At 40.9% G+C, this 11,983-nt stretch overlaps 1 protein-coding gene across 2 annotated transcripts; it reads left to right on the top strand.

The window, feature by feature from the left end:
- Positions 1–874: 874 nt before the first annotated feature.
- Positions 875–11,573, top strand: LOC139927607 (uncharacterized). 2 transcript variants are annotated; one of them, XM_078285244.1, is made up of 19 exons: positions 875–1,002; positions 4,141–4,166; positions 4,345–4,379; positions 4,522–4,559; positions 5,182–5,275; positions 5,411–5,472; positions 5,638–5,695; positions 5,824–5,955; positions 6,758–6,786; positions 6,874–6,910; positions 7,136–7,214; positions 7,409–7,439; positions 7,663–7,699; positions 7,811–7,916; positions 8,154–8,191; positions 8,365–8,408; positions 8,506–8,574; positions 9,434–9,592; positions 9,913–11,573. In XM_078285244.1, exons 1-19 carry the CDS (start codon positions 994–996, stop codon positions 10,027–10,029), a joined length of 1,200 nt encoding a protein of 399 aa, XP_078141370.1. In that variant the 5' UTR covers positions 875–993; the 3' UTR covers positions 10,030–11,573. The 2 variants fall into 2 exon arrangements, with proteins under 2 accessions (XP_078141370.1, XP_071775908.1); XM_071919807.2 differs by having other exon boundaries at positions 5,411–5,496.
- The last annotated feature ends 410 nt before the right edge of the window (positions 11,574–11,983 follow it).

Here is an 11,983-nt window from a genome sequence, read left to right as displayed (position 1 = left end):
TTGTGAACAATGTCTGCAAGAGCCATACTTGACAGAAAAGATTTCTTAGGCTAGCCACTTTCAGCTCAACTTGGATCCATGGATCTTACCAACTAAAACCTCCATATGTACAATTCCATGAAATGTTTTGATCCTGTGTGCAAATAACAGATCATGAGATGGTTTGTACCTAAGAGCAAGTGATTTCTTGGAAGCTATAATTCCAGCTAACCACACTGATCTTTCATCAGTAATTCAGCAGTGATATTAGATAATAATAATGACCGGCCTTCTTACCAAAAAGAACAGTGTACAGTGAGGCAGTACCAAAACATGACACAAAGAAAGAGCTTATAACATTGTGAGTGCACTATGTACACAGTGGGGAATTATTATTGCTCATTCCATGCTGTTTGATAGGTGTAAGATAAGTACTGTGTAAAAAAGGTAAAGTGGATAATTTGGTGATTAGTATAAATTGGTATAAATCCATATGCAAGGCAATTATTGTGTTTTCTCACTTGATTTTTGTGTTTTATACCTAAACAAAAATGCTAATGTCTTACTTAATGACGACTTACTAATGGCTTCATTGACAGTTTGTTATCACTAGTGTGTGTGTGTAACAAAGGTTAATAATTTCCTTTTTGGCTGGCAGATGGATGATGGAAGAGAAGCCTTTACCAGTTACAGCAAGTGATAGCAAATGCAGAAATGGCTCTACGCCCATTGGCAGGTCACTGTAGGGAAGCTGGGAGCCAGTGTAAAGTGTACAGTGGCTACAGCTGCACACTGCAGGTTTGCACTCATGTGTGAGCTCATTTAAAGGTAGACTGGCCAGCGGCAGGTGAGACTGTTTGTCTCACACAGGTAGGAAATGCAAATGAGGACAGGTAGAGCTGCTCTGCACATTCACTCTGTATCGCTCTGTTTCAATCTCATAACCATTTGCATCTGAGACCCAAAACAAAGGACATTTCCTCATGACTTGAGCCGTGGGACTCATCCTAAATCATGACAATGGTAATGTACATGTTTTAATTTTGTCATATTTTAGTTTGTATTCTGAAAACCTTGGGCGGTGTGAGAAGGAAGTGAGTCAGGGTTGTTGATGACAGTTTTACCACTGTAAATGAGTCCACTGTAAACTTTCCTCTTTATTTTAACATCTCTCCTTTTAGACTGTTTGATAGGGGAAAGATTGTGTAAAAGAAGACCTACATTGTTAAAGTGGTTGGAAACAGTGTGATTGTGTGGAAACTAAGAAAAACAGTGGAAATTACTGGACAGCTAGTGTTTTTGCAAGGGCACTGAAGCTTCAAGCTCAGAGAGATCAGGCAAGCTTGTTAAACACTCAAATGAATGTAGCTTTTTGTTTTTTATTCTTTGCAAACTTTCTTCAGCAGTCCTCCATAAAATCAATTTCTTTATTGAGTAACTTAAATGAATCATATTTCAATCTATTTTTCAGTTAAACATATTCAGAATATTTACATTTGTTATGTAATTATTATTTCAACTTTATACAACTGAATGACAGTTGGTACAGGTGCTCTCAAATACAAATAAAAGGAAAATCCAGCATGCAGAAATTCATTTGGGCCAAATTGTGACACTGCTACATACAGTATTTGTTGAAGATTTTGTATAATTTGTCACTCAGACTTCAGTTCTTTCAGTTCTGCCTTTTTTGCCAACAACAATACATTTCAATAGGGTTGTAGGGTGCAGGAAAACATGAACATAGCTTGGAAGGTGTGGTTCACTTACAGATGGTGTTGGAGGTCAGTTGCTGTGTTTCTTTGTCTCATTTTACTATTACAAGTCGATGGTGAACTTGAACAGTAGAAACTTGATATAATATAGTTGTGAGATGGTGATCATTTTTGGACAGTTATAATTCTGTTGTCTAGTGCCAAGAATTCATTTGGCTAAGTTGTTTTGTGGTTGAACTATTTACCCAGAGGTTCATCTCAACTCCCTGCATGGTCATAGGTTGGAAGTAAATATTAAAATAATGTACGGGGGGCGAGGGCCAGTCAGGTGTCTACTGCACTAGAACTAGAGACAATGAGTAAGACCCTACTGTGTGCAGACATCTCAGAAGGAAATGTGTCTATAGTTCTCAAATTTCTGACGAGCGTTTCAAAGCACACAGATCATGCCCACTGAAATTGCCCCCTTGACATCTAACATCTATCATATGTAAAGTAAATGCTTTGTGGAAATGCAACTATATCTCCAAGCCTAATGTAAATCTCTGTGTTCTCTATTCATCTGCATTATGAATTGGTGCCCACCTCAAAAACTATGGGTGTATTGCATGTACCATTTATGTGATTCAAAACACTGTGCATGGTCTGTAAACACCTGCAACATGAGAGGTTTATTCCCTTCAGTTGGGTTTCAGAACACACAGAACACTGTAAGGATGACTTTCACTTTTACCATAAGATAGAGACATTATTGCAATCAATACTTTAATGGCTACTGCTTGTTCAGTTACTGTCTCCTCTGGGTACGATGGCCTAATACCTGTGATGTTCAGCCCAATGTATTACATAGCTGTAGTATCTTATCACAATGCAAAATAAAAATAGCTTGTCATTTTTATCCAGTGCCATTACACGTGATAACAGTTACATAATTTCTACTGGCTGAATAATGAAACATTTGAATGATGGTACTCGCGGTGTCTTGCCCTTGTTTGCATCAGATTTAATTTCATAGTCACATGAAAGGTGGTGTTGTTGTTCCTCTGAAATTCCCCATCGAAGAGAAGTTACTGCAGGTAGCAGTAAAACATTATGGTTAGCACACAGCAGAACACTGTTGCTGTTACTTGAACAGAGATAGAAACGCTGATATTTTTTTGGAATTGTTGATATTAGTTGTAAGAAATTGCCACAAATGGACAAATGGTAGAAGAACAGAAATGTATATGTCTGTCGTTGAGAGTGTGCTAACCCTAAGATCATTGGCTGTGAGCTCCATATATGTCACCTGGATTCAAAGCACTGTCGAACCTCATGCCTCTGTAATAGCAACTAATTAAGGGCTTTTGTAAGGCACAAGGTCACTTTATTAAGGCGTGGGCAATCTTATTTTACTCAGTAGTTTGCACTGTATTGCACTGTGTTAGAATGTAACGTGTAGATGTGGATTTGGTATATGAGTTTTTTTAGGTGCGTATGTATGGTATCTCATGAACTTCACTGTCATCTGTGTCTTTATTTTTAATGGAGCTACACCGCGGCAAATTTCCCTCAGCTATGATGATACGGCAATAAATTATCGAATCCTGAATTTTGGATGAATGTAGCTCTGTCCTTTCTCCCACCTCTCACCTGCTCATCATTAACCAGATACAGTAAATCAACAGGTGTGTGGCATGCTCTGTATGTGTGTGTGTGTGTGTGTGTGCCTATGAGAGAGTGTGGGAGAGAGTCGCAGAGAGAGAAACAGTTAACGAAAAATCTTAACAGCTCTTTAATCCCTCCCCCTCTCCCTGTCTGTCCATCCACGGTCATTTACATCAACACTTCCTCTATGGCGGCCGGCTGAGAACAGGCTTTGTGGGAAAACAGAGATAGCGCCACTTCCTGATTTACCCTTAACAAGTGTATTTATCTCCGCTTCACCATGGCGATGAAATAATGCACAGTACAACCTCAGTTCTATCCCTACAGATGGACACTGTTGTGATTTCACTGATTAATTTGTGCTTCAGAACAGCAGGACTCACATACAGCAATATTGATTCTCAAATAACCATTGCAGGACAAAATAAGTTATTGTAAGAATGACTCCACCCACTGAAGTTTGGGGTAGCAGTGTTTTTACCGTATCTAATGGCAACATGACGCCTTGTCTTCTTACAGTAATAAAGCTCTTTTGACTATCTGTGTGGCCTTCACCACAAAGCAGCCATCGATCCAGATCTGGTAATAGGTCTGATGACGGGGCTGATTGGTAAAGTTTAACTACATGTAAATGATAAACCAGACATGCTGCTTTCATCTAAAGAGAGCACTTAATTGTGAGATGTCACATAGAGACAGCTTAAAAAATTGAGCATCCCTGTGTCCCCGTCTGTCCGCCTCCACTCGCCTCTCTCTCTGTAAGTCTTTGAATGCAAATTTGTGGTTTCTGTGCTTTCAGAGCTTCTTTGGAAAACTGAAGAACCTGTAAGTATAGTAACGATTTGCATAGCCAAATTACCTTTGTCATTCATGTATTATTCTATGGGACTATACTACGCTTTAATAAGGGTAGAAAGCATGACATCATGCATGTGATAATAACAAAACAACAAAGGAGAATGTGCAGACTGCAGTATGAGCTTCTCTCTCCTCTTCCTCTCAGACACAGCGGGCCTCCAGCTCCACCCAAAAGGATAGGTGAGATTTTTTAATGAGGGGGAAAAAAAAGAAAATGTTTAAATGACTTGTTTGCTTATTATTTTATTGGATTGTATGCCTCTACTTTTCCTTTTTGATACCCACCTCTCTCTCTTTCTCTCTCTGTCTCACTCTGTTTCAGATAACAATGCAGGGTTTGGCTGGCCAGAGGATGAGTTTGTAAGTAGAATGTAATTAGTCGACAATGTTTTCTCAGATATCCACTTCTTATTAAAGGTGCTTCATGTAGCATTTTTAAACATCAATATAACATTATCAAATTAGTTGTAATACTTTGGTATAATTACCGTAAATAAATGAGACAATTGATAGGCTCTATCTCACGCCAGTGGTATTGTCAGTGCTAGCGCTGTGTTTCTCAGAATTAAAACCACATTTCCCATAAACCCTGCTGCTTTCTGTCAGAAAGAGGATATTGCTACTTGTCCACCCTCCGCCTCCTCATCCCTGGTATCGCTCTGTGTGTTTGTTTTCTCATTTGCTTTACTGAAAAGGATAAACATGTTGGAAGTGATTTTTCCATCAGCCTTTCACTCGTTCCCCCATCTACCAAAGCTCTGTTTATGCTGGAAAAACAGTGAACCTCTTCGTGTTTTGTGCTGTAAAGCAATCCAGCAGATTTCCTGCAAAATCCGACCCAGTGGCCGGTAAACGCTGAGAAACTTCTCAGTGTCAACAATATTTATACTAATATCTCAAAATTAATGTGGGAATGATTTCTTGCTAAAATGCTACACACATGCACCTTTAAGATAATTGCCCGTGTATTTGCTTATGGCAGGATGAAGAGGATGGGGACATGTACGAAGCACCTCCATGTGAACGTCCGGCTGTGAAAGTCCCGCCTAGACAAGTGGAAGAGGATGTTTATCTGGGTAACAGCGCTGTACTGAATCATTTATTACAGATATTAAATAATAGTTCAGATACAGATACCTTTGACAATACCTCATCATAAAAATCACCATTTTCATTGATATGACCTTATATGATGATACTTGGCTTTCCAGAGAGGTCGTCCAATCCTGTTGTTCCACAAAGGCAGGCTGCTCCTCCACCCAGGCCGGCCAAGGTGAGACCAATGGGCAAGGCCTCGGTAATTACAGTTCAGTGTCCTGGCAGTGTGACATCTGTCGGTGCATTTAGCCGTCATGTCATGCCAGTCAAAGCATTTAAAACCCAGTGTCTCATGTTGTTGTATTGGTTCAAATTAAATTATCTTGTCCCTCTCATCCAGAAACAGCCACCTCAACATGATGATGAGGAGTTCTACTTTGATCCCAACAGCAACAAACGTGAGTCATTCATCAGTATTCATTAGCCACTGTCAGTGTTTTTTTTTTTTTACTGTATATCCCAGCTGTCTTTATCTGTTTAACCCTTTCCTTCAACTCCCACTTCATCCATTCCCTTCCCCCCCTAGCCCCTGAGATAGATAGAAAAGAGAAGCCTGGGAAAAAGCCTCCCGTGAAGAAGATGGCCCCTCCTCCTGCCCGTCCTGCCGCTGCTCCAGCACCCGCTCCCACCCGGGCCCCGGCCTCCAACTTTGAGGAAGGTAATCACTGCTACCAATACAAAAAAGGTCTTTCATGCAGGTAGTTCACACATCCTGTGAATGTCTAAATGATTTACATTGGTTATGTGGACTGGAAAGAGGGTAAATATTCCACTTGGGTGTTAACTGTGCAAAGAATGACAACTAAAGATCTGACTTAAGACTTGTCCACATAAATAAGTGTCTGTTTTGCTTCTCTCTATCCCTGTTTGATATAGCAAAACAGTAATTCAACCTATACCCAGTTCATGAAAGTTTTTATATTTGCTGTTCTAAACACCTAGTGTCTGGTAGGCCCCGGGAAAAATCTTCTGACACACAAGAACAGATGTGTTTTACATTTCCATCAGCAGTAACAGCAGCTGTTTGGACAGTTAGCATGAGCAGAGATAGACACTGTGGCTGAACAAATAAAGAAAAGAGCGGCACCCACACAAACTCAAAAGTCATCAACAAATTTATTGCAAATTTATCTCTGTGAAGTGCAAAAACACCACAGCAATGACTACTCAGCACCAAAGATGTTGCCCAAAAAATGAACTCAAGCATTACCACTTTAACCAACCAACCAACTAACTAACTAACTAACTAAATAACTAACTAACTAAATAACTAACTAACTAACAGATGGGCTAACTAACAAAAAGACAAACTGTCTGTCTGACTGAGTTCTGGTACATGCTCTTTCTCATAGTCCACTATGGAGGAAGTGTTTGGGAAGTATTTCACCACTAGGGGACTGTATTACACCATAACAGCTACTTGTAAAGAGCATTGCTGATATTTCCTTTCTGCATTTCAGATGTGTATCTGGATCCAAATGAAGAGCAGGTGAGTATCACTGAAATTTGATAACTTTATTATACTCCCTCCCCTGTGTTATCATGATGTGCTGATGTTTGTACTTCTGTGTTTCAGGGAGATAATGATGACCTGTATCTCGAGCCAACAGTTGGTAGGTTGCAGTCACTCCTGCTACATCAAACTCCACAAAACTAGCTCTGCAGTGCTGATTATAAGTTTGCATAAACAGTGCAGAGTGATCAGCTGATGGCTACAGATATATCACTTAGATTACTAACTTTGCGCAGAAGAAAGACGGCTTTCATTTGCAGATGATGTAACTTAAGGTAAACTCAGTCTGGTGAAAATGCTAATTTCCCTTCTCCCTGCTCTTCAGCCTGCCCTCCCGCCCATTGTGGGCCCATGAGGATGCTTCCTCCTCCCAAGACAGCAGCAGCACCTTCCCACATACCCATGTAAGTACACCTCACCTTGGGTCAAAGCAGTTTTGAGCCAGCTGCCTGACCAGGACCTGGTCCTAGTCTAGGATATGGCCTGTCTGCATAGTATTATGCTCCATGTCGTATCAGACTAGTATTTACAGAAAAATGCAAATGTGCTTAATAGAGTATTCACAGCATATGGAAAATGATATTCTCTCTATCTGCAGGATGAAGCCTCCAGTTCCCAGAGCAAAGTCTGTGAGTATCTCTGTTCAGTGTCTCATCTCAGTGCTTAGTTTGATTATTATGATCCTCTATAATCTCATCTAAAGAGAAGCCTGCCAAGATACAGACTGAATATTTGAAGTTTTCATTACTCCTGTGTGTTTAAGTTCAACTCCTTAGTATGAGACTGCACCTTCAATAACAGCAAAACATTTTGATCTCTTTCATTGTTCTTTTATCATTTGCTCTCTTTCAGAGTTCACTCTTGCCTTCCTTTAATGAGGTAAAAACAGGTAAGAACAGCATCTCCTTTGTGCATGAAAACCTTTAATACAGACCCTGTCACATCCAAAACAACCATTTATGATCACGATGATGAAAAGCAACATATCTTGTCGCTCCAGCTCCTCCCATAGATGCAAGACGCCCCACGTTTCCTGGCAAACTCCCTCCACCGACTCCTGGTGTTAAGCCCCCTCTGCCGGTGAACCTGAAGGAAGCTAAACCCAGGTTAGAGGCAAGGAATGAAGGGCGGTAGTGGGATTTGTAATGCAGGTACTAAAGGGAGATGGGAGAGGATTTTTGCTATGTGCTGTACATATATCACATTAGTTGCAAGTTGTAAAGTTGCACGGAGGAACATTTGTTTCCAACTGGTTTCTGCAGTAGATCCCATCAGTGTAAGAGTGCATGCATATATCAGGATTAAATTCAATGTTCATGTTAGCCTTGCTGTCTTTATTTCAGCCCTCCACCTCCGCCAATAGTGGACACTAAGCCTGCAGGTAAGCTGAAAATCCTAAGGGATGGCTGTGATCATCTGGGGTCAGCTGGATTCTCCCTATAATGTAATCCATAACATGGCATGGATCAGACTCATTTTACCACGCGGTTGTGGCTAAATTAGGAATTCTCAAACCCTCACTTCACACATAACATGTTTTCTATCTCGTTTAAGTGTCTTCTAGTGGTATGAAAGCTTCCAAACAGGCGGGAAATGAGGTATGGCTCCCTGCAGTCCTGAGAAAATACAGTGTGAGTCACTGAGTAATGGTTCTAAGCTCTGATGTTGATATATTTATGTCATGATATATTACAGGACAAAGAATGGTTTGCTAGAGATTGCAAGAGAAAGACTGCTGAGGACCTCTTGCTGAGAGTCAACAAGGTAAGGTAAACAGTTTTTATGTGATTATATGAGGGATTCGCTGTCCCTTTGTCCTGATTTACAGAGAGGCCCTGTCTCATTTCATGCTAAAATGAACAGCTAATGATGTGAGAGTAATTTCAGCCACAATTTGTTTTTATTCACAACCAAGAAAACACACAGGCTTATGGCAAGGTTGCTGTGCAGACAGACAATGTATTAATTATTGTGTGTTTCAGTGTGTATGCGTGTGTGTGTGTGTGTGTGGTAGTTAGTGGTTAAGGGCGGGAGTGTGTGTGTGTGTGTGTGGGGGGGTGTTAGCCTAAGGATCTAGCTGACACACACACTCAAGCCCTCTGTGTAACCTTTAACCCCAGCTTAGTGAAACGCCCTCTGGCCTGCGATGATAGTAATATTTCAATTGCTGGTATTTACTGTGCATAACATGTACACTGTTTTTACACACTCTGAATTCTTTGTCTATCCCTCTCCTTTGTTTTTCATTACATTACATAACATTACGTCATTTAGCAGACGCTTTTGTCCAAAGCGCATTTTGTCAACAGTAGTTAAACCATTTGTACAATCAGAATAAAAAAAAAAAAATGTATTAAGAGTATAAGGGGAAGAAGATCGTTACATAATGACGCTGAGGTTAATTCACGTGGGGTTTTTCCTTTCCTATTCTCTCTCGCCCTCATCCTCCTCTTCACCTTTCCTCCTCCTCCCCCCCTTGTTCTTTCCTATCCTCTGTCAGGTTTTGTCTTCCCCCCCTCCTATTACCATTTCCTTTCTGTTTGCTTTCTCCACTCTGTCTCACCCTCTCTCTTCTTCTCTCTCTCTCTCTCTCTCTCTCTCTCTCTCTCTCTCTGTGCTGCAGGACGGTGCCTTCCTCATCCGGCACAGCTCAGCCCAGAACGCCCGGCAGCCGTTCACCCTGGCTGTGCTCTACCGGCAGAAGGTGTACAACATTCCCATTCGCTTCCTGGAGGAGACACAAGGCTACGCCCTCGGAAAGGAGGGCAAGAAGAATGAAGAGGTGAGGATGAAGGAGGCAGGACTGAGAGAGGGGGAAATACACTAAGAGAGAGAGAGAGAGAGAGAAGGAGTAGTAGAAGAAGAAGAGCGGTGTCCAAACAGAGAGAGGGAAAGAGGAGAAGGAAATAAACAACATAACAAAGAGGAATAGTTTGAGTATACAAAAGGGACAGAGTTATGATGCAGGAGAAAAGCATTAGTGGAAGGAATGCAACTTAGTAAGCATTCCTTCACCATACACTTCCCAGACTAAACAGAGGGATGATCTTGTCTTGTCTTCTCATCTCTCTTTCTCTTTCTCTCTCTCTCTCTCTCTCTCAGATTTTCAGCAGTCTCCAGGAGATCATTTCTCACCACAAGAATAACCAGCTGCTTCTGATTGACAGCAAGAGTCAGGCCAAGCACACTACGTACCTCACGCACCCCGCTCGCTCTTAAAACTACATTACCCACAACCTCTCCCACGTTGTGTGTTCATATGGTCATATGAGGGTAATCGCACTTGGAAAGACTGTACAGCGCTCACCAAAATGTAGTCAGACCTAACAGTGAAGTAACAGACATACAGGGAATATAAAGTCTTCATGTTGCGATTAAATTGAAATTGATATTGCAACATTGAAACCTTTCAGTGAATGCTCACAAACAGTGAATGCTCACAAACAGTTACTCCAAGATGCCTTATTCCCACATGGCATGAAGGCAGTATATAAGCCCAAAAAGTGATTTTGTTGTTTTACATCATGTCATCGTTTTAGCTATAATTGCCTAACTTTGTCACATAGGCTAACTGTCCTCTACTAAATAGGAAAAAGTGTCACTGACTGTGTTATTATAATAGCCATTAGGTATGAATGTTTCAGCCTTCGGATTGAGAATTAATATTCTTACTGTCAGATCACAACATTCCCATGACAACAACTAGGCTACAGCACCATTGAGCATACACATACTGTAGGTCTACTGTGACATCACATTATCACATGATCTCTCCTACGTACAGCTCGATCCATATCACTTTGTGCCTATACTTCTCATTCCCATGACTGTGGTCATGTGTGGTGAACCATGAAGAAAAACACCTGTGCATGTATCAATCATTATCATTATAGTCATGTGTGGATTTTCAGTGTGTAAATTATAATTAAGGTTTCCTGTTTAGTTTAGTTCTGTGTCTAATTGTTGATTTTGTATATTGCGTTAAAGGTGTAATTCATTCTAGTGTGATATTGTTGGAATTGTGTAATGTAGACCCAGTACTAAGTTAAAATACACCTGCTTCATCTCTTGAGGTGGATCCTTTTCAAGTGGCACTGCATATTAAACCTTTGTATTCATGTGGTGGTGAACAGGTTTCTATAGTTTAAACTAAGCCTGCTGGAATTGCTGTTATTGGTCAGTAAGCATCAGTTACAGTGGTGCTGTGACCCAGATACTATAACTGAGTCCAGCTCTTCAGATGGGGTTTCTGTGGTGTGTGGAGTTCATTTAGGGGAGTAAGTATAATGTGAACGCTGCTTCTTGATAAAGCCCCCTGGAGTAAACCCGCTGCTAACAAGGCACCTGTTGTCAAATCCCCTCTTGAGATGGATCCTTTTCAGAGGAGGATTGGTTTGTGGTGAGCCGAGGGTTTGTGGTTTTAGCTGAGACAAACACAGGAGCTGGATGTGAACTGCCTCCCAGTGGCCACTGACCAGAGACCACTGGTTACACCAGCTTCCTGTCTGGGTGACCTCACTCCCAGTGTCAAACCACCTGATTTTGGCCCTAGCAGCATACTACACTACAAAAGCATCAGCGTTCTTTAACTAAAAGATCAACACTATCCACACCCTTCAGAGTTAATTTAACACGTTTAGTTTTGAACAGCTGCCCCGGAACCATATCAGCACCATGAGAGGACAAACAGCTCTCCAATCAACACTTCAAATAATTGCCACTGAAAAATCAACACTTATGAACACTAGAAAATGTGCTGTGTAGCATGGATTTCATCCAATCTTGAAAACTAGTCATGATGCTGGATAGTAGCTGCAATCAGCCAAAAAGTCATAAAATTACACAAGCATCATGGAGTATCAGCTTAGCTCATTAGGCATTGGCATGTTCTAAGGTACCTACTAAGTTTTTTTAGCATTCATTTTAAGTTGTTTGGCCACATAACATGATAGATTTCAGGACCGACTGACAATGTAGAACCGAATGGAACTGTGGCCATGGGGAAATATTTGCATATGCTATCAATGAGCACTAAATAACTTCCTGGAACCAGAGTAATTTGGTCCGGGTGAGGCACCTTGGAGCTCTGCACATTATTGCTGGTTGATACATTCTCTAGTTCTGAACCCAACAGATCCCTAAACTATTTCTACAAGTGTTTTGCTACACAAAT

This window comes from Centroberyx gerrardi, chromosome 8 (assembly GCF_048128805.1).
Source record: "Centroberyx gerrardi isolate f3 chromosome 8, fCenGer3.hap1.cur.20231027, whole genome shotgun sequence".
Classification (NCBI taxonomy): Eukaryota; Metazoa; Chordata; class Actinopteri; order Beryciformes; family Berycidae; genus Centroberyx; species Centroberyx gerrardi.
Note: the sequence above shows the minus strand (reverse complement) of the source record. Positions and strands in the feature narration are given on the sequence as shown.

Excerpts from the sequence above, each read along its gene's own strand:
- LOC139927607 (XM_071919807.2), top strand. Across the intron at positions 6,787-6,873 it reads TGGATCCAAATGAAGAGCAG|GGAGATAATGATGACCTGTA; the intron begins GTGAGTATCACT and ends TCTGTGTTTCAG. Across the intron at positions 8,575-9,433 it reads TCTTGCTGAGAGTCAACAAG|GACGGTGCCTTCCTCATCCG; the intron begins GTAAGGTAAACA and ends TCTGTGCTGCAG.